General features: G+C 32.5%; 2 protein-coding genes across 2 annotated transcripts in view; one reads left to right on the forward strand and one right to left on the reverse strand.

Annotated features, from left to right (window-relative positions):
* Positions 1-23,161, forward strand: part of LOC139489648 (leucine-rich melanocyte differentiation-associated protein-like) — a 511,226-nt gene that overhangs the window by 210,842 nt on the left and 277,223 nt on the right. The window lies entirely within an intron of this gene.
* On the reverse strand, positions 4,021-9,569 carry LOC139489643 (TNF receptor-associated factor 3-like). Its single transcript, XM_071276274.1, has 3 exons — positions 9,391-9,569; positions 6,027-6,925; positions 4,021-4,734 (listed from the first exon to the last, which is right to left on the reverse strand). Exons 2-3 carry the CDS (start codon positions 6,900-6,902, stop codon positions 4,717-4,719), a joined length of 894 nt encoding a protein of 297 aa, XP_071132375.1. The 5' UTR covers positions 6,903-6,925; positions 9,391-9,569; the 3' UTR covers positions 4,021-4,716.

Raw genomic sequence — 23,161 nt, forward strand, 5'->3', positions numbered from 1 at the left:
CAACTCGATCAATCCCGATCATGACAAATTAAGTAATCGGGATACTGGTCTGACTCAATCGGCAAGAATGCTCGAGGTTGTCTATCTTGGTCGTCATCAATCTGAAATTCTACCCGATAATTTTTGACATGTTAAAAACATTCGAGTAAGGATCGAGAAGCCAGTCACTCATATTTAATGCTTCCTTTCCAAATGTACAATGCAATGTAATGTTATTTAATATGTTTTTTCTGTATACCTTTGTTCAACTTAGGTGATACCAGAATAAAATGATATACACAAGAAGAGATCGACTATTCGTCGAGTAACGGTCGAATTGATCGGGAAATGATCGTGTAAAGATCGAGTTTGGGTGGAATACAAATATTTTACCGATCTTTACTCGATCATCTCGACCTTTGCTTGATTAGTATCAGATCATTTCCCGATCAACGCCAACCTGTTTGATCTGTGGTCCAGATGAACTCGACCGATGCCCGATCGCTTAGATCACCGCGACCTCTATATTATTTTGACCCCAGACCAAATCGACCAATTTTATACCCGATTTCTACGCGACCATATTTGACATCTCTTCGATCTTTACTCGGCCATATACAAGTACACATGATTGCTACACGATTCAGTAAAAATGTTTGCAAATCTGAATAACTCTCATAACTTTGCTTTCGCAAAAGTATATTGTCACTATTTATTTTTAATTGTACCAAAAATCCTCCATTTACAGTACTGGTCTGTACATTTGCAAGGAGGGGTAAAATTTTAACAGAGAGTCAAAAGATACCAAAGGAACAATCAAACTGAAATTTCGAAAATACCTACACAGCCATTAAGAAAAACGAAAAACGACGAGAAGAAAAACATGCAGCAGTCCACATACACAAAATAGAAAGCTTAAAACTAATTAGCAACACGAAACCTTACAAAACCTGGGACTATCTCGTGCAGGTGTTCCGGAAGGGAAATAGATTCTGCATTTTGGTCCCCTTGGTTTTTTCAGATATGAAAGTAATTGTGCAATAAAAAATCATTATTAGAATGCTAATGACTATTATAGCCTCCAAAGTGGGGTTTACCTGTTTTATGAACTATTTTCTGTTTGACTGTTGTGTAGTATAAAAATAAGAGCAGGTATGATTGCCAATGAGGTAACTCTCCACAGGAAACCAAATAATACAGAAATGAACAACTATCTGTTACCGTACAAACGAACTTTATGACGCAATTTTACAGAAAATAAGACGAAAGACAACTGATTTTGATTTGATCTCTTGATAGTTATACGTAAACAGTTTCAGAAAAGGTTTCACTCCAGGGGATTATACAAGTCTACTTCTGGTCAATTTTTGGGAAATATATGACAGCTTTACCACCTTTCTACAATAGTTTTTAGCCAATAGGTAATTGCCATGGATATACACATACATGTATGCATATATATATGACACAAACAGCAAGCTTCATTTGTAAAAAAGCAAGGAAAAGGGGATGGTCAAATTTATGTATATTGCTATCTAACATAAGTACTAATCCAGTGACAAATCTCATTTTGTGGTGTCATTTTCAAGAAATTTAAAGACCAGTTAAACTCCCAAAATATATCAGCTTAGACTCTGAAGAAGTTTTTCAACCATTTGTCGAACTCCTGCAAGTCTCTGATGCTACTCACACAGTGTTCGCCGTGTTACACACTGCCTAACCTAGACGTCTCGGCATCCGTTGCTGTCTACGCCTTCTTGTTCGTCTTCTGCGTATGTCCTCACAATTAGTTTCCGTTCACTAATTTTGTTTAGCCTCAATAAGATTTTATGAAACTTACACACAACACTTATTATCATAAAACACAGATCAAGATCGAATTTGGAAGGCGTCACTTTTGTCGTTCTTGGGGAATGAACCTTTATAACGTTATATGCAAGCTGGGGCATTATCTATGTCCCATGGACACATTCTTCGTTTGTTTGGTTAAATTTAGTAGTGCACAGAAGGTCCGAGTAAAACCATTAGAATATCTATATGGAAATAAAGCAGTTGGATTTATAGAGCACAGAGAGACAGGTCAAAGGTTGTGACGAAGCTTGAAGAGAGCGTACGTACACAATGTACTTACGGACGGACAAAGGCAACACTTATACCCCATTTCTTCACTTTTAGTTGTAGCAAAGCAACCCGAGGTATAAATTTTATAGTGTGAACTCGGTATTAGTCTTAATGACCCCTACACTGCGGCGTCGCATAATAAAATATGATGTTTTTATATAAAAATTGTATATACCCGACTAATTCCCGACTATCTATACGATTCGGTCGATCTGGTTTGGTAGAGATCAGGCTGTGATCGAGTATAATTGATTTGGTCTAACAAGTCGAGTAAAGATCGTGTGGATCGTAAATTGGTTGGAATTATCGAATATTTAATCAATTAGTGGTCGGGTTGGAGTCGTGGATGGTCGAGTTAAAGTCGTGTACAGTCTGTCGAATAACAGTCGGGTAGAAGTCGTAAACAGGCCCGATCAAGATTTTGGTTTCGCTTGGTGGTGGAATAGGGACAATAGGGATCATCGAATTGATCTGATCGGCAGTGTGAACCTGGCATAAAATTTAAGTTTCCAATGAAAATTGCAAAAAAACAAAAGTTGTGACCTCTATTTTGTATTTCATATTCCGATTTAATTCGGATTAAAGTCAAAAAGTGTACAAAATATTTAAAAAATCGGGAGATATGCTATTCGGTATCGTGTTACTTGTGCCATTAAATGTTTTGTAAACTCCCATGGCACATTCTACTTTATTGTCATCCAATGTTTTTTTATTTACTTTTTGTTGCTGTGTTACAGTTTTGGTTTTTGGTTTATTATTATGTACATCAATTAGGTCGTTAGTTTTTTCGTTTGAATTGTTTTACGTTTGTCATTTCGAGGCAGTATATAGTTGACTATGCAGTATGGGTTTTACTCATTGTTGAAGGTGTCCTATAGTTGTTAATTTCTGCGTCTTACGTATCCTTTGGAAGCGTTAAAGATGGTTAAAAAGCCAAAAACAACTAGCGCTTAATATGTTTTTCCATTTTTTTTATAAAGAGAATGAACCAACCAACAATTATTCACAAATCGATCTAGAAATTATGATATTAAGGAATGAAGAGGAGAAATTCTACCACCAGGAAAGCGTCTACCGTGTGGTTATGTCGGCGTAAGTATAAAAAAGGAGGTAGGGTGGGAGAAGAGGGGAAGCTGATAAGTAAATGAATCCATTTTTTGGTGATTAATTCATGCAAAACAATCCGTTTTGTCATAAATAAAATAAAGATTACTGACGTGCGATATAGTGTTATGTGCTATAATATTGCCACGTGCTCAACGCTCGAAACATGTGGGCGTTCTTCAAGTAATTTTAATTGACCAAAATGGGAGGAGTAAGCAATTAAAATTACTGTGTTAACAGGTTAAGCGATAAATCTCCTCCATCAATCACTTACTTATTTTCAATAATTATTTGTTTTGTGCATAGACGATAAATTAGAAGTTATTAACACTCAGAAATAGCGGTTAACCGATAAGATAGCGGTTAACCGATAAAAATAGCGGTTAACCGATAAAAATAGCGGTTAACCGACATATTAATAGAGATTAATCGGTATAAATAGCGGTTAACCGATAAAATTAGCGGTTAACCGACATATAAATAGCGGTTAATCGATAAAAATAGCGATTAACCGATAAAAATAGCGGTTAACCGGTATATAAATAGCGGTTAACCGACAAAAATACCTTTTGAACCAAATGGTACACCATATCCTCCACCAAATGAGAACTAGCCGCAACGATATAGCCAATAGTGCTATTAATATTAGTGGCATTAACATCAACAACCAATCAAGGTACGACAGTGTTTTGGATGTATAATCTAACACTTACACACATTTGGTCTGTAGATATCATAGTTCCAAGTGTTATATGGTCCGGGAACACAGTTATCGTCCCTTGATATTGTCCATAGTGTGGACAGTTTGTTACTTGCCTATTATTTTTTTTTTTCAAATGTATTTATTCATGTTTTATGCTTCAAATAGCAAGTAGGGGGATGACATTACACTGTGAAGAAATTTGGGTCATGCATTTTAAAGTAAAGTAGTGGTTTGGTCCATCTGAAAAAAGTTAAAAATCAGGTATTTGAAACCTGTCAAAAGATTTCAAGACCCCCCCCCCCCCTCCCCCCTTAACATAAAATTGTCCATATTTTGAGGTAGAGCCTATGAAGTTTTCTATAATTTTAATATAACTTGTCCCAAAAGTAAAACAACACACTGTAAAAATATCACTGAAAAAGCGCAGATGATTTTTTTTTAATTCCATTTATTGTCTAAAAGAAATGCACTACGACAGAACTGTGGTCTCGGACCATATGTAATGAATTACCAAGACTTGTATTATTTATACTCATTCTCATTACAGACGCTTAATTTTTTAGTATAGTATAAATATATGTTTGGTAAATTTATAGATAAACTTCTGTGGTCTAAATGTATATGGGTTACTTGAATCATTATATGAGACTTCAGACAAAGCATACTAGTATCTGGTTGTATTAAGTTTTGATTATGGAAGGAAATCAGTTAAACAAACTTAAAGAAACCAAATAAAACAAATGAAAATGATAAGATAAGTAACCTCATAACTAAATAAAGATGCTCATAACTACTTATTTTGAATAAGATTAACATATACTTACAGGCTGTAGAATGCATGAAAAGAAAAAGAATGAAAATTTTAAATCTATGTAAACAAGTTTTAGATCTACAAAAGAATCCATCTGGGATATCTTTCAATAAAACAGTCCGAATTCGAAAATTTATAAAACCACACACACACTTATAACAGTTACTGTAAAATTGTAAATAATCAAATTGACATGAGTGATAAAAAACGTCTTTGTTAAGTTGTTTGCATTCTCGCACTCAAGTCGATAGTTGTCTCTTTGATATTCATACAACATCTGCTTTTTTTTTAAACTTGGGTAAACTCTCATTTTTTAAAGTATTTTCTCCGGATGAGTTACAAAAATAAGAGTGTTAGTCAAACTCATTAGTCGAAAACGAACTTACAATGCCTTGCTAAAGAAAAAATAAACAACCAAAAGAAAAACAACATTCTACACAATACGACATAGAAATCTAATGACTGAGCATCACTTAACCCACTAAAACCGGGGTGATGTGAGGTACTCCATTCGTTATCTTTTATATAAAATTTATGCCATTCAGATAATTTGTATATTTATTTGTTAATTAATCATAAAGCCATATGCAACATTGCCACTGTTAACTTTCTCAGTATCTTTGACAGATTCATCTTAATTAACACCTGCATTCATACAATCGTTAGAGAAAATAGTTTGCACAAAAGACTTATAATGGTGGTGCTTTCAGTATGTATTGTTGGTGAAAACGACACTCACATGTTTATACTTGTTTTTTTTTCTCTTAATAAATTTGTGGTACTTTAACTCGAATTATCACAGAACTAGTATCATTGTGTAAGAACCAGGATGTGTACTGAATGAGTTTTGATTCTCCCCTTGGTATCTTAAAATACTTTTGCATAGTACCTATATTTCTACACCCATGCAATAACTGTGTCTCCCATAGATTTTATACAGTCAACTGGGGGCTGCAGATTAAACACTCAAATAATGAATAGTTTTCTTCCAACAACCATAAAAATAATTAGAATTATCTTCGCTAGGCTTTTTACAAGGCCGTCAGATAAAAAAACATAAAAGTTGTTACTTAAAATTTAAAATGAACAATAGAACTGTCACAATACGACAAATTCTTAATTTTGCATCTTTTTCGAAATCGTCCCATTTATTCATTCTGAAACCAACAATTGAATGGCTTGTCATTCGACAACTCGAAACATAGTATCGGAAGGTAGTACTTGAACCGTTAAGTTTGTTTTTCTGACAATTACCAATGAGTTAGATGTTCGATCATAATTACATTCTTTTTCGATATTAATACATACCCCTTCATGCCAACGGCAAGATTTTCCATGGTTCTTTCCTGGGAAGAAATGCTTAAGGCATCTATCACACTGCTGGGATCCAACCGTAGATCTAGAGTGAACAGGAGTTGATGATAATGAAGTGTCTTTGTTTTTCAATTCTTCTAGATCGGTTAAGAAAAAACTGTCTCCAGATTCACTGTTGATGGCATCATTATTGTTTTGTGAAAGCAGTAACTGATGGAGTTTTTGTTTTCGTTCTTGCAGATAACGGGCATGTTGAATTACTTTCTTAGTTTGTTCTATGTCTAGGCGTATATGATCTCGTTTGACATTTGACCTGTGGTTTATCACTTCCTGATGAGCATGTCTTAATTCCCTTATAACTTGTTGTTTAAGCTTACGCTCTAGACATTTTTTTCTACTTTGGTGAGTGAAAAGGTCTTGGAAAATAGTTACATGCCCACATGCTTCACAAGTTACTACTCGAAAATTGCATTCGTCAATGTGCTTATTCAAATCACACCGCTTCACCTTTTTCTTGCATCCTTTGATCGCATTAGGACACGGCACTGGTGCTTGTTGACATTCGTCTTTAAGATGTTCTGGTAGATGCGCCATTTTAATTTTCATGCCACATTTGTAGTTACATATAGCATTAAGGTTCAGTAGTGTTCGCTTGAATCCCTCGTCAGCTTGTCTACAAGAAGGTCCATGGTAAGGTGTCTCGCATGTTGAACATATATCAGCCTTTATCCTTGCAGATCTGCGTACTAAGCAGGCGCTGCAAAACATGTGGTTGCATTGCAAAACTCTTGGGTCGAGGAAAACTTCGTTACAGAGAGCACAGATGACGTCATCTGGAAGTTCTTCAAAAAGCTTTTTAAGCAGTCCCATGCTTGCTTCTTATCTTCCTTTCCCTAAATAATAAAACAATGTTATACAAATAATTTGATTTAAGAAAACAACTACAAGTATACCAATACAAATAAATGGCGGATAAATGTACTGTTCTTTTAGACTTTTTTTATCTGCTTCTTGTCGATCTCATAAGTAAAGCATTTTCCGAATAGTTCTAACGATTGTATTCATTTCTGTACCAAAATATAAATGCATGGTTTGATGCAATAACCGAGTTGCTTCTTAATATGGAGGTACACTCATAATATCAGGAAGTGAATATGTTAATAGCAATATGAATGCTTATAATTTGTTTCGCCAGACGCGCGTTTCGTCTACACAATTAAGACTCATCAGAGACACTCAGATCAAAATAGTTAGAAAGCCAAACAAGTATAAAAAGTAAAATCACAAAAATACTGCACTCAGAGGAAAATCAAATCGGAAAGTCCCTAATCACATGGCTAAATCAAATGACAAAACACATAAAAAAACGAATGGACAACAACTGATATATTCCTGACTTGGTACGGGCATTTTCTTTTCAAATGTAGAAAATGGTGGATTAAACCTGGTTTTATAGTTGAAGTGTTTTGAGGACCCAAAATTTCAAAAAGTTGTACCAAATACGTAAGTATAGACGATAAAACGTTTGGTTAGTATGATTGATGCATTAGTTTTGGAAATGATTATTTATCTATTTGATGTAATCTGTTTCGAACTAGCTTTTAACTGCGGTTGTCTTAGATGTGCCCTTTTATACTTTTGTTTCGTGTGCTTCTTGTCTGTCTCATGAGCAAAGCCTTTTCAGAATAATTTTAAAGATTGTATTCATCTTGTCGCTTTACGTCATTTTTACAGTTCTTAAACTTATTTATCGAATTACATATGCCTCTGTTGTTAGTCGGGAGTCGCTGGTGAGTGGTTGTTGTTGGATGCTATATGCCAAATTTGATTTAGGTGTATTGTTAACATATGATTTTTTTTCTCATCAGCAATCAATCATACATCTACTTTTTCTATATAGATTACAAGGAAAACATATTTCAACCAGGTAGTCTACTCTAACTCATCAGACATGAACACAGAACGCACAGAAGAGAGCAGGACATATCCATGGGTGTGTCAGTGATTTTCGAACTCAACCAAACGTGGTAACAACGAGACCAAGAAGATGATCCCCAAGTAAAAATGTGAACAAAGATTATGTTGGGTCTGATTTGTTCTTTGCAAAACATACAAACTGTTTCTATATGGTATCTCAGCGGAATACACTGCAATATGTTATTGTATTCATTCAGTAATGATGGGTGCCATATGAAACTTCTGCCTTGACGGGATTAAAGACGGTTTTTTTCTGGTAAGACAACAAGTTCTACACTCACTTGTTTTTACCAACTCATATCATAACTTGAATATGTACATACACGGTCTGATTCTTTCTTAAACTTATATCGATCAATCCTTCATGTCTACTATGCTTAATTCTCTCAACCTTGATTTCAATATACGCATTAAAGTTCAAAATAAGACATATTATGGGTACGAGACCTCTTAAAAATATATTAAAGTCTATTGAAAGTTTAAGTAGAATTAAAGTACTTATTATTAAGTACTGTAAAAGGTAAATTGAACTTTTATTCCATAGAAAATTAATCATATTAACACTTTGCCAAGAGTCATGTTATTTCTAAATGAATTAATTAACGACTTAGATTACACAATTCATTTACATTCTAATATAAAAATCATTCTACATCGGGAAATATATGTAGCAAATCAGGAATATGACAGTTGTTTTCTGTTCGTATGATTTGTATTAGCTTTTGAACTAGCTATCTATGAAGAACTTTCCGTTTTGAATTTTACTTGGAGTTCGGTATTTTTGTTATTTTACTTGATATCACCCGCTCTTGCAATTTGCCCTAAATACTTTCCTATTTCCTCGATTAATTTTTCGATCAATGTTTTTGACGCTCTTTTACTCTTATCCCCCCCCCACTCTAAAAAAAAAGTTTCATACGTGAATAGAAGTGTTAGGATCTGTGTATAACACACATATTTTTATTCACCAAATATGAAAGATATAAAAGTTTTCATGTCTATATCTTTTTGTTACATTTTATTCATCTTTTTTTGTTTCATATTATCTATTTTCTTCAAATTTCTAGTTCTTTTTAACTGTCCTAAAGGACTTCGGATGTGAATGTGAATATTTTAAAACTGAAAGTCAATACAAAGTTGAACCGATTTCTTAATTGGTCAATTTATTCTAGCTTCGGAATTTCAAGATACACAAATACATAATTTATCATCAAAATAATCAGATTCTTATATGTTGTCCATTTGAAAAAAATAAAAGCAACAGAATAATAATTCTCATTCAAAAAGTAGAAATAGATATGGTATAATTTCTATTAAGACATAAACTATGTGTTAACAGTAATAAAGGTGTAAAACATTAAGTACAATGTCAGTAACATACCTTCTGTTCCTAGTGACTGTTTGCTCTGTGCTATCCTATCATAATTATGTACATAGAGACTGTATTACACCTGTATAAAATTACCGTGTAAACAGATACCACAAGTTTACCTGGTCAAAGGAAAAACTATTACTGGTATCAATACCCAATTTAAAACCGTTAGTCTTCGCTTCAGTAATCTGCAGAAAAAATAGAAAGGTTCGAATTTCAATCTAAAGAATGGAGGATCGTAAATACAAACAAACTTTAATTCTGTCAATTGATATTAAATATTGAAATGAAAACTCTTAATTTGAGGTATTTGTCATTGAACTGAAGTGTTTAAATACCATTTTAACTCAAACATGGACAGGTACATAGAAACTGACAAAATATTGTAAATAACGTAGAAATTGTCCTGTGTTGTACTACACGGGATTTAAATACCTAGCTCTAATAAAAAGTGCATTTCTTTTTAATTGATATCAAAGATCGAAGCGTCAACAGTGATGTAACTCAAGTTTCAAATAATTGTCAAACATTTTTAAATAGTGTTTGAAGTTATTGATTGTAGGGACATTAAATAAGAAATGTACTTCACTATTTGTCCCTGCTGCCAAATTTAGGCATTTGAACATTTTATATTGCTTGACATCCTTTTATGTCATGTTACAGTAAAGGGTTGTGTCACATATTTTAACAAGATCTTCTAACACATAAAGTTAAATAAATATTCCATTTACATTTGTACACAATGACAGGAATATGGCAGTTGTTTTTTAATAGTTCGTTTCTATGTGTGTTGCATTGTAGTTTGTTTTTTGTTACTCTGCAGTGTTCTGTTGTTTTGTTGTTTTCCTCTTATAGTTGATGGGTTTCCCTCGGTTTTAGTTTGTAACCCCGGATTTGTTTTCTCTCAATCCATTTATGACTTTTGAACAGCGGTATATTATTGTTGCCTTTATTTATTTAACTTCAATTATGCGTGAAAAAAAAACTTGAATTGTCTCAAGTCTCCATATTCCCATTGACGCAAACTTATTTAATATATAATCATAAAAAGATAGAGTATGATTGTCAATAAGACAACTATCCACCTACGGACGAGAATGAAAACAAGTTTGATAGATAAATGCACGGCTTAGGACAATGAATAACCCTATAACGTTAAACTTGCATTAACAGGCTGAGAAATGACAAAAATGTAAAACAATTCAAAGAGAAAATCAGATATCTAATTAACAATAAAACAAACACAAATTCGCCAAGCAGCAATTAACCCACAACACTACTCAATCAATGGAAAATAATGTGGAAATTAAGAGGGCTTAATACTACTCATATCGAATGGGTTGGAAAAAGTATTCCAGATATGTTGCATATTTCACAAAATTACATCGATAAAATAATTTAAGGGTATATAGGATATCATCAATCAAGTTAATTTGTAAAACTTAGGCATTTGGAAATAAGAGGATGTGGTATGATTGCCCATGTGACCACTATCCACCAGAGACAAAAAGACTTTGCAATTATTAACTGCAGGTAGCTGTACGACCTTCAATGAGCAAAACTTATACTGTATAGCAAGCTATAAAAGGTTCCTATAAATGAACAGCAATTCAAACGAGGAAACTGACGGCCTGATTTATGTACTTGTTATCTTTAGGAATGCAACAATCCAATAATTCGTGCATTAAAAATAATGTATCAGTCATTTGTTACAAGGAAAAAATAATATAAAATTTAATCTTTTTATTCAAGTTTTTTTTCTTCAACTGCAACTGTTTTATACCTGTTTATGTATAGTTATATATAAATATAGAATGTTCTCCCGATTGTTTTATAAATATTTTATTGATAATAATTGTTATGTTATTGGTTCGGCTCGACCAATAGTAAATGTCAAAATGTCACTATAAACAATGAAACGCTGTGGAAGTATATTAAAGTATTTTGTTTACAGAATTACGGATAAAATTAAAAAAAAAAAAACACCATTAAAAAATTCTTAAGGGTTCTGCAGAACCCAGTGTCTCGTGTATCCAGGATAGTTTATGAATCGAATAAATGTTTTATAAACTTTAACTGTTTGTAATGTTAACTGGAAGATAAACTAAGTTCATTTATAAGTAAAAGAGGGACGAAAGATACCAAAGGGACAGTCAAACTCATAAATCTAAAACAAACTGACAACGCCATGGCTAAAAATGAAAAAGACAAACAGAAAAACAATAGTACACATGACACAACATAGAAAACTAAAGAATAAACAACACGAACCCCACCAAAAACTAGGGGTGATCTCAGGTGCTCCGGAAGGGTAAGCAGATCCTGCTCCACATGCGGCACCCGTCGTGTTGCTTATGTGATTACAAATCCGGTAAATAGTCTAATTCGGTAGGTCAAATTCATGAAAGGGAAGGGGATTGTAGTTACGACGTGAGGAACATATCCGATATCATTTGTAAAATGGTTATTCCATAACGGTCAACCAACTCGTGATGGCGTCCGTAAAATTTACGAAGGGATGATTTCAACTTCACCATTTGGAACTCTTGATTTAATAGCTTCCTTGTGAGCAGTAACCCTCTATCAAGAAAATCATGATAGGAAATGCAAGCACGGGAATATCGTATCAATTGAGAGATATATACCCCGTATGCAGGTGCTGCTGGAATGTTGCTACTTAGAAATGGAAAGTTCACAATTGGAAAGCTGAAATCATCTCTTTTGTCGTAAAGTTTTGTCTTCAACCGACCCTCATTGTCAATTTCTAGATGTAAGTCAAGATATGAAGCTGACTTAACTGTATCTGTAGTATCCTTTATCTCCAATTCGATGGGATAGATGCGTTCCACATAGTCACCAAATTTTGAATTGTTTAGTGAAAGAACGTCATCTATATAGCGGAAAGTAGAGTTAAAGGATATTGCTAACTTCTTATCTTTCTTCCTAAGAAGTTCCTGCATGAAGTCAGCCTCATAATAATAAAGAAACAAGTCAGCAAGTAGAGGGGCACAGTTTGTTCCCATTGGTATGCCGACAGTCTGTTGAAAAACACGTCCTCCGAACGTAACAAATATGTTGTCAATCAAGAAATCAAGCATCTTGATAATATCGGTTTCAGAGATTTTTGTTTGATAAAATACGGACAAAGTGGAATTTTTTTTTACAAAATTTACTTCTTGATACTATCTTATGATCATAAACTAGCTTATGTCCCAGTTTGGTACAAATCAAGGATAGTTTATGAAAGTTATTAAAATTTTAAAACTTTAACCACACAGTGAATATTTGTGGACGCCGCCGACGCCGACGACGGAATGTAGGATCGCTTAGTCTCGCTTTTTCGACTAAAGTCGAAGGCTTGACAAAAATGAAAAGGCAAACAGTATATTATGGAAAACAATGGATTATATCCAGATATTTCATAACGATACCGTCAATAATACTTTCAAAGAAATGGTCGACTTCACATTACTATTTGGAATCCTTTGTTCATTAGTTTTCCCTATAATCAGCAACACACTATCAAAGAAACTATAATAGGAAACGCGAACTCTTGAATATCGTATCAAAAAGTAATTTTTTTTTTTTTTTAAATACCAAAATACGAGAAAAAGTCAAAACTGAAAGTCTCTAGTTGAAAGAACAAAATCGAAATCACAAACACATCAAATGAACGAATAACAACTGTCCTATTCCTGAGGTAAGTAGGCATGGATGCAATGTGGCTACAGAGAGAATAGTAATCTAAAGATTTAAAAGACAAATGATTTTATATTATTGCACGAGGTGAGGATTTAAAATTTTACTCTGACAGATTTTAATATTTTTTTTATAGTTTGTTTCTGTGAGTGTTGCATTGTCGATTTTGTTTATTTGTGTATTTCTCTGTCCTGTATGTTCTTCCATTTATTTGTATTGTAGTCTTGTCATGTAATGCGTTCATTTTAGTGTTATATTTAACATTGTCATAAAAGCGGGAGGTTTGGCTAGCCACAAAACAAGGTTCAACCCACCATTTTTTTCTTAAATGTCCTGTACAAAGTCAGGAAAATGGCCACTGTTATATCATATATAGTTCGTTGCTGTGTGTGTTACATTTTAGTGTTGTGTTTCTGTTGTGTGGAAGTTCCCCTCCTATATTTGATGTGATTTCCTCAGTTTTAGTTTGCAATCCAGATTTTGAAGGCACCAACTCCTATATAAAGACATCTTAACGTTTTGAACTTATTAACGTATTTATCATGTTGACCATTTAAGCGTTCCCCTTTCCTAATACGATTTTCCAGATCACTGAAAAATATGAAAATTAAAAAAAAATAAAGGATAAACATTTTCATTTAAAGAGTAATAACTTCTTTAACAGTTCATTGAAAATTAATTTCTTGCTAACTATAGGTGGGATTTGTCTTACTGATTTATTTGACTTGTAAATTTTCGTATTTTCAATATAGTTAAAACTAACGAAAATAGAATAACATCCTCATCCAAGGGCAATAACCCTTATAAGGAGTCAATTAACGATGTTGTTCATTTGGCCACTTTGAAGATTAAGTATTGTTACTATGTAGGTGTGCGCCGATCTGTTGAAAGAAAGGAAGTCGATGACTAAAAATCGGTCCGATGACGGAAACAATATTCGAACGCCTTTTTTTACGTTTTTCTCCCAAAATAACCCAAACTGAATAATCATAAGAATGGATGACAAATGCGACTATACATGGTACCCATAGGCCACAGAGGCATGATGATTAATTTATTGCGGAAGGAAGAGAAGCGACACACAAAATGAGGTCTTCTCGTTTAATAGTATAGATTATGTTGTTGTGTAGATCCTTCATGTTTAATGCGTGGAGCCTTTTACTGTTCAAGGTTGTCTTTGAACTACTATTATCTACACCAAAAAGCAGCACTAGTATTCCACTGTTCAATTGCCATATATCGTGAAAGTGAAAACAAATTCGGGTCACAACACATCATCTTTAAGAGGAAAACAACGAAACAACAGAAACACTGAGCTGCAACAAAAACAAATGCCAACTGATCATACATAGAAACGGGCTATTTGATAACAGCTGCCATATTCCTGACTTAGTACAGGGCATTTTAAGAAAACCTGGTTTTATGGCTAAAAAACCTCCCGTTTATATGACAATGAAAAATTACTACTAAGATAAGAAAATTACGTGACAGGAATACAGAACAGATAAATGCAAGAACACTCAGGACGGAGAAGTACAAAAATATATAATATAATCGTGCATCACATCCTGTAACAACGAACATCTTCAATGAATTTACGACAGTACACCAGGAAACCAAAAACGAAATATAAGCTGTGCGTCACACAAGTGTATCAAAAAGTGACGTATTTTTGTGACGTTTTGTATTACAGTTTGGTTTAGAATAAAACCGACATATAGTTAGATAATACAATTTATTACACAATAACTTATACAATTCTATACATGTATTAAAATTATTGTAATTGTTATAAAAAATATCAAATAACATAATTACAAATCTGATCTTGAATTATATCCAAATTTTAATAAATAAATTTGGTGTATTTACTGTCTTCTGATTGGTTAAAATTATTAGTTTTATTTTCAATGTTGTCAATTTTGAAGACGACACGCCCACTCTGACGTTGTGTATTCATACGCCAACATGTGTGTACCTTTTTATTGTTAATATATATAATATAAAAAGTTCTTTGAGCCTTATTTTTGATAGAAATTTATTTATAATGAATGGCAATAATTTATTTTGATTTTATTGAACCATAAAACTATTTTTTGACTCTTCACATTTTACATAATCCGCTTCGCGGATTATTCAATGTGAAGAGTCAAAAATTAGTTTTATGGTTCAATAAATTCAAAATAAATAATAGCCATTCATTAATAAATTTACCTGTGGCGTTGCAACATTTGCGTGACTCACATGTCGTTATTCTATTATGATGTTTTTGTGTACTATTCTAAATTTATTTTAGGTATTTGCAATTGTTTTCATCCTGTGGTTAACATGTCGAAATGTGCTATTATATTATGTATTTCTCTGTTCTGTGTGTTCTTGTATTTATTTGTACAGTATTCCTGTCATGTCATGTTGCGGTGTATTTAACATTGTCATAAAGCACGAGGTTTGGCTTGCCACTAAACAATGTTCAACCCATCATTTTTTCTTAAAATGTCCGGTACTAAATCAGAAATATGGCACTTGTTATCTAATAGTTCGTTTCTATGTATGCTGCATTGTCGTTTGTTTTTTGTTGCAGTTCAGAAGTGTTTCTGTTGTTTCGTTGTTTTCCTTTTATAGTTGATGTGTTTCTCTCGGTTTTATTTTGTAACCCAGTCTTGATATGTTCATAATTATAAATTAACTGTTAACAAAACTTTGAGTTTAGTATGGCGTCCATTATCACTGTACTATTATGCATATTTTAGGGGCCAGCTGAAGGACACCTACGGGTGCGGGAATTCTCGCTACATTGAAGACCCATTGGTTGCCTTCGGCTGTTGTTTGCTCTATGGTCGGGTGGTTGTCGCTTTGACATATTCACCATTTCCTTTCTCAATTTTATTTGAATTTAAAAAAAAATAATATCTACCTCAGGGATAGATTACCTTAGGTGTGTTTGGCAAAGCTTTTAGGAATTTTTGGTCCTCAATGCTCTTCAACTTTGTACTCTATTTGGCCTTTTAAACATTTTTTGATTCGAGCGTCACTGATGAGTCTTTTTTTAGACGTAACGCCTGTCTTGCGGTAAATATAAAATTTTGATCCTGGTATCTATGATGAGTTTGTCTGCCAGTTTGTTTTCGCTCGATCGATTTGTGACTTTTGAACAAGGTTCATAGGTTCATATATAACAAGAATGTGTCCCTAGTACAAAGATGCCCAATCCGCACTATCATTTCCTATGTTCAATGGACCGTTAAATGGGGGAAAGTCTCTAATTTGGTATTAAAATTAAAAAGATCATATAAAAAGGAACATGTGTACTAAGTTTCAAGTTGATTGGACTTCAACTTCATCTAAAACTACCTGACCAAAAACTTCAACCTGAAGCGGGACGGACGCACGGACAGACGAACGGACGCACAAACCAGAAAACATAATGCCCATAAATGGGGCATAAAAATAAAATAGATTAGCTTGATTGTAGACACGTACAAGAATATAAAATTGGGTTTTAGTTTTTAATTGTGAAATTGTTTGTTCTTTCTAACCATGTTGGTTTTCCTTCTAAATCAAAATTATGTTCAAACAAAAAAATCCTGTGCATATAGTAGATTTAAACTATGAAATAGCGGATCAGCTATCTTTCCGCATACTTATAGATAATGCAAATAAAATAACTGTAATATAAGGTAAGATCATATAAGATCAAGCAGTAAACACACTTGAATTATAACACAAAACAAAAACACTGTAGACGAATCACGAGCAACTCGACTATACTGACACAGATGGCATATGTGAAATGTATCGAAATTACCTAATTCAACCAAAAAACAATAAAACAATGCCAGTACCATTAAACTATTATCAAAGCATTTATCTTTACCAGAACAGTCAGGTACTGATATGGAAACTGACAAATATTGTAGGTTTACCTTTCCCTTGCACCTGATTTCTAATCAAATGATGGAGACTTTTATTTTCATTCTGCTAGCGAGCTCATTCCTTACAGTGATATTGATTGGCAGGGAAAGAGTTGCCCTAGTAGACATGAACTAGTGTCACGTCACAATGTCAACTCATTGCCATGTGCTTGCGCCTTCTGACAATTTGCTTTGCTTATGTTTGGTAAAGGATACATATTAGGATATGAATCATCCTCAAAGTCTGAACTTATCAACTCGTCCCTTGAAATGTGATTGAATCCATATTGGAATTTAATTACAGTACGGGGATAGGGAATAAGTAAATGATTTTAATCCACCAATATACTACGAGTATACTTATACGTGTAATCGATTTTGGGTGTACATAAAGAGCAGAAGGTGAAAGCGGAGATCACATGGAATATGTTCTAAGGATGGGGAATTCGTCATGTGATAAGACAATTAATACTAGTACTGCATAATTAATGAAGAGCACACTATATAGAATGGTCAAAAAGGTCTAATTCAGACAGTATTTTTTTTTACATCTGGACACATTGGTACAGCGGAGTTTTGCTACTCCATTCAACACGGAGCATTGGTTCACATCGAACAGCAAGCTATAGTTTCTAAAAGTACATTTTTGTCTTGTAGCTTGAAAACTTCAAAGAAATAAGTAAAATATCATCGTATTTCCGAGTGTCCGACGGGAAAAGGAAATTCACCAACAAGTCACCAACTCAGAACTTTTAACCTTCATATCATCACAGCGGATTGGCTGGTGGTTCTTGAAATTCTTCCTCTTCCGCAGGTGAAAAAGCAAAAGTGCCAAAGGGAAGAAGAAATTTAGTATATGATTTCTGTACTTTTCAGCAGTACAACCACTGATTCATACTGCGTATGTAGTTTGAGTTTGTTGTCTTTTTATCTTTGAAATCAATTAATTATATTAGAATATCGGCCAACTACTGTTTCACTTAATTCATCATGCTGTGTAAATGCAATTTTGCCACCAACTTTTATTCAATTCCAGTGGAAAGCAGACTAACCAAGTTCATAGATCAATGATATCGGATTACTTTTTTTTTGTACTGGTAGAGGGTCTTAAACCAGTTTCAGTTTCTCCAGTTCTTCCTGAGGGCAAATTTCATATGAAGATTTCGTTTTGAAGAAACACGATCTAACATCTGGTTTCCCTCAGAGCATTGTTTTACTCAGTTTAATCTACTCTATTTCTGCCACATTCTGTATGTACCTGTCCCAAATAAAGAGGCTGCTTTATATCATTTTTTTTTCTTTCATTCTTTTGTTCATAAATTTTGTCCTTTCTAGCTTGTCTACCAGTTTCTGCAGCTTCATCAGTATTTAAAATATAAGACACTTTTATTTATCCAGTGTTCTATTTTGCCAAGAAACATTTTGAAACAACATACTGAAGGGATTGATTTTACGAAAGAAAAAAAACTAAGGATTTTCTTATCCCAGGAATAGATTACCTTAGCCGCATTTGGCACAACTTTTTGGTAATTTTGGGTCCTTAATGCTCTCAAACTTTGTACTTGTTAGGCTTTATAACTATTTTGATCTGAACACGTCACTGATGAATCTCATAAACCGAAACACACATCTGGCGTATTAAATTATAATCCTGGTACCTTTGATAACTATTAGTGTTTCAAAGATTGGTCCATGCTAACCTATTGATTTTAGAGGATTTTTTAAATTTGTTAACCACAAAAGAAAAACAAACGTAAAGCCAATAATTAAAACATGAAAATGAGATAATAGAGATACAACCAATAATAAAACCTTATACTTACTGCATAACAAAGTTGGACAGTATTTACCACCCCTGGTATTTACCGGTGGCATTTACCGGTATTTACCGCCCCGGACAATACTCTTCAAGTGGTCAATACTGGCAAATACTGGTCAATTGAAATTTTCATGGTGGTTTTTAATATTTACTTAAGGAAAAATATTGTTAAAAGTAAAATATATTTAATTTTTAATCTTGAGCATAGGTCAGCTGATATAAATGAATGAATTTGATATGTTTTATTCATCTTTAACACTAATACCTTCAAATTTAGTCCTTATAATATAAATTATGATATTATACACTTTAGATTTATAAAGAATTGACATATAAATTATTTCAACAGTTGTAAATCCAGATATTATTTTAATTGAAAATACACATTTTTTACGGTAAATAATACAGGTAAATGCAGTTACAGGTGTCCTAGTGGCTATCACCTGGCATGTGCTAGGTGTGTTAATTGATTACTAAAACAACAGCCCCCAATAAATGATGACAAAACATAGGTTGAAAGTAATAAAACGGATATTTGTAGATGCTCTTAAACAATAAAATGTTTCCTGTTTATTCAACTGTAAATGGAAGGTACAAAGGAAACTTTAAACTCTAAACCAAAACCTAGACCATATTTGGAACTTTTATACAATATTAGAATACAATAACAAAACCAGTGCATAATGCTATAGTCAGTGCAAAAGTCACCTGAAGAGTTCCCTTAGCAGGGACTAAACAGTTTTTAGCTTTTGTTCTAAAAAGTAATTGTATATGTAAATCACTGTTTATAAAGAATTTACAATTAAAAAATAGGAATGAGAACATTTAGATTGACTTTATCACTTTTATTATTTCATTGCTAACAGTAATTGACCAGGTAGAGTGGTTTTAATAGTATTGTCCACCCAAAATTTCAATCGACCAGTATTTGCTAGTAAATGCCAGTATTTCCCGGTATTTACCGCTGGCATGGTCAATACTAGTATTGACCACTTTTTTGCCAACCTTGCTGCATAAACATCTTCGGGCATTCACATATTAATTGAGAAAATATAATCCAATCAAGTTGAGATTGATCTCCTGAGTATGGTAGTTTAACCAAGATCATGTGACACATGTTAAAAGCATATAGCTATTCGAACATTTATATGCACTCTTTCATGCCAATGAAATATGCCTAAGTCTAATTTGTAAACCTCGTTATTCAAGCATAAAATCAAGGTTATGTAAAATTTAGAAGCTCACAAAGTTGCAGTCTCCCGACAAAGTTTAGCCAAAGTGTCAAAGGGAATAAGATATACAAGCATTTGCTTTGCAAATTGGTTTGACAAAGTAATCACAGTAGGAAAGATAATACAAATCTGTATCATCACAAAAGTTTCAAGAAATAAGAATTTAATATAGTGTTTATTTTCCACTTTTTATTATATTTATCTATAAAGCATAACCAGATCTGATCAACAATAAGAACCAAAAAAGAATACAACAAACTGATGGACTAGGACCGTTCCAACATTATAAATAAGTATCATTGATATTTATCATACAGTGTGTGCTAATATTCACCTAAGTATCTGGTTCAATATTTTTTTCTCTGGTAAGCTAAAAGGGCCACAAACCATAATTAAATGTACTTATTTTGCTTTTTCTTAATTTTCTAAAAATTCTTGTATTTTAGAGTTTTGGATCAGACACTGTGTATATGTATATCAATGATATTTTTCATATTAACAAAATAAAAAACAAAAATAACAATAGAGTTCACAGTATAAACTGACTACTGGGTATATCTTATACCAAACTCATTAGAAAGTAACTCTAGCATCATAATAACTAATATCTATCTCTGAGTAATACTGTATACTAAATTGGCAACTGTCAACTCAGTCTAAAAATTAACCAAAGGTTTAACTTGAAATACAGATGCATGCAGTAAGGTTCAATAAAAAAAATTCCCAAATTGTTTTTGTACCATCTGTCTTTAGCCATTTTTTTTTTTTATATCTTTCAATTTCTGTCCAACTTTTTAACTATAAACTCACAAATAAAATCATACACTAACTTTTCTAGTTTTATGTGAAATAATGAATAAAATATTACTAATATCAAATTACAAATGTGTCTTTAAGAAAATGCTTATTTACAATCATATGGCAAACAAAAAACAAAACAGACGAAAACAAAATTCATCTAACCTTATGAAAATAGAAAATAAAATGCTTTGTGTAAATAAAAGGTTTCTTTTTGAGATTTGACTAATTTAAGCCATTATATTATTTAGTTGATAACTTATCTTATTGTTGTACAATATTAAATCATTAGATAAGAGTTAACAAATCTTAACAACCAATATTTAACTCATTAGATCCTTCTTAAATTATTAACCATATCAAAAATGGTTAGTTTTAAAAAATGAAACAAACTTCAATGTCATATGATGTATCCTATGTCAGTCGGATTACAACTGTGACCTTCTGCAATACTATTAACTTATGCTTAATGACTTTACTACACTCTATTTCACCCATTCAAGGTGTACTACAGATATGATCCAGTCTATGTTATTTCATAGTTTTAAAGGTTTTTACTAAATTTATCTCCTTTTCATTAAAATCAAAGAAAAATTTCTCTACAGTTGGTATGACAGGCAAGTAGGCCATTTTGTTTCTCAATTAGTCTTTTTTTGCACACTTATTATGTTTGGGAAAAGTTCTTTTTACCAATATAAGCTTGCATATGATATTAACTTTGAACTTAGTAGTATGTGCATAAAAACTATTCAAAAAACATGCAAACAATGAAAACACCCAAAAGAACAGAAAATATATAACTGATGTTTACAAAATATGTTTAAATCAAAATATTTTTTCGTGCATTTAATCCGTTTTAAAAGTGAAAGTCATGAATTCTGAAAGGTTGATTTTTTTAAAAAATTGATCAAATCATTTTCACAATGTTTGGAAAACCTATCTTCTACTAGGTTAACCAGTAACTCTGATATAGAAAGTTTCATGGCATGAATTTGTGGATAGATGGCAAGGCAGAGTGAACAAAAATAATTAAGGCCAGGGTTCTAAATGACAATCAGCAAAGCTCTGATGTTAACTTGGTCAATTTCTAAAAAGGCCCTTTTTATAATTAAGAACAAGAGGAAACATTTTCCATATCAAAACAAATATATTATCAGTCACTATTTCTGTAAATGTCGTCAAGGTGTCTGAGCTTTGAAATCTATCAAATATAATGTGTAAATGACAACAGTATAAATTTAGTCTTTTGCATTTCATTTTGGTTCATTTTTATATTAATGAAAAATCAGATGGTTTTCTGTTTTTACTTTCTAATGCCTATTTCCTAACACACTTTCAAACACTTTTAATTGTTATCTATAATTTGTTAGATATATAATTCTAATGGATTAAGCAAATATGATCTTAATATATAACATGCCTAAAAAAAGTTCAAAAAAAATTTAAATTCTATCGAACTTAGTAACTCATGTATATCTTGTTTATCATAAAATTTAACTTTTGATAAACGTTTGGACAGCTTTCCCAGAAAAATTGTGTTTTTTAGTTACTACATCTGCTTTAGTGGATACTCATCAAAGTAAAGCTGACCTATAGGTATCTGAATGAAAGTTTTAAAATGTATGTTGGTTGGCGACAGGATAATAAGGTCAAGATTTTAAGAACAAATGAAGCTAGTGGTTTTACCAGAGAATTCATCATATTTGTCAACAAAGGACAAATTGTAGATAAAAAAATCTTGCAGAAATACCCAAACACTGGCTCTTTGAAGCATGCATTATCAAGAAAAATATCTAAAAGTAAGATTTGCACTTCAAAACTTGCAAAAAACAAAACAATCAACAAACAACAAAATAAAAATAACAAATGCAATCGTCAATGAGTTTCAACAAAAGAATATCTGTCAGTATTTTACAAGAAAAGAAACAATGAGATTATTTTGGGGTAAAAATTACCAACCCAAAATAAAACGTATATTAGTATTTAAAATACAATAATTTTGATATTTTCATGCCCTTTTGTCTAAGCAAATATGTTAACTTAATATGGTGAAAAAGAATACAAAACTGAAAAAAACTCTAGACATTTTTAGAAGAAAAAACATGTTTTATTTAAGGGATATGATAAAATGTAACACCTGAAATGTATAAATTTTGTAGAAGAATCTCTTTTCAATTCTTATAAGACATATTTGGTTTCTTTTAATTAAATCAACTTAAAACTTGCATTTATAAATGAGAATTAACTTAACTTAAAACTTGCATTTATAAATGAGAATTAACATAACACACAATGCCAATACCACTTTCTTCAGGTTTACA

This window comes from Mytilus edulis, chromosome 9, assembly GCF_963676685.1.
Source record: "Mytilus edulis chromosome 9, xbMytEdul2.2, whole genome shotgun sequence".
NCBI lineage: Eukaryota > Metazoa > Mollusca > Bivalvia > Mytilida > Mytilidae > Mytilus > Mytilus edulis.

Excerpts from the sequence above, each read along its gene's own strand:
- LOC139489643 (XM_071276274.1), bottom strand. The coding sequence starts at position 6,902 with ATGGGACTGCTTAAAAAGCTTTTTGAAGAACTTCCAGATGACGTCATC.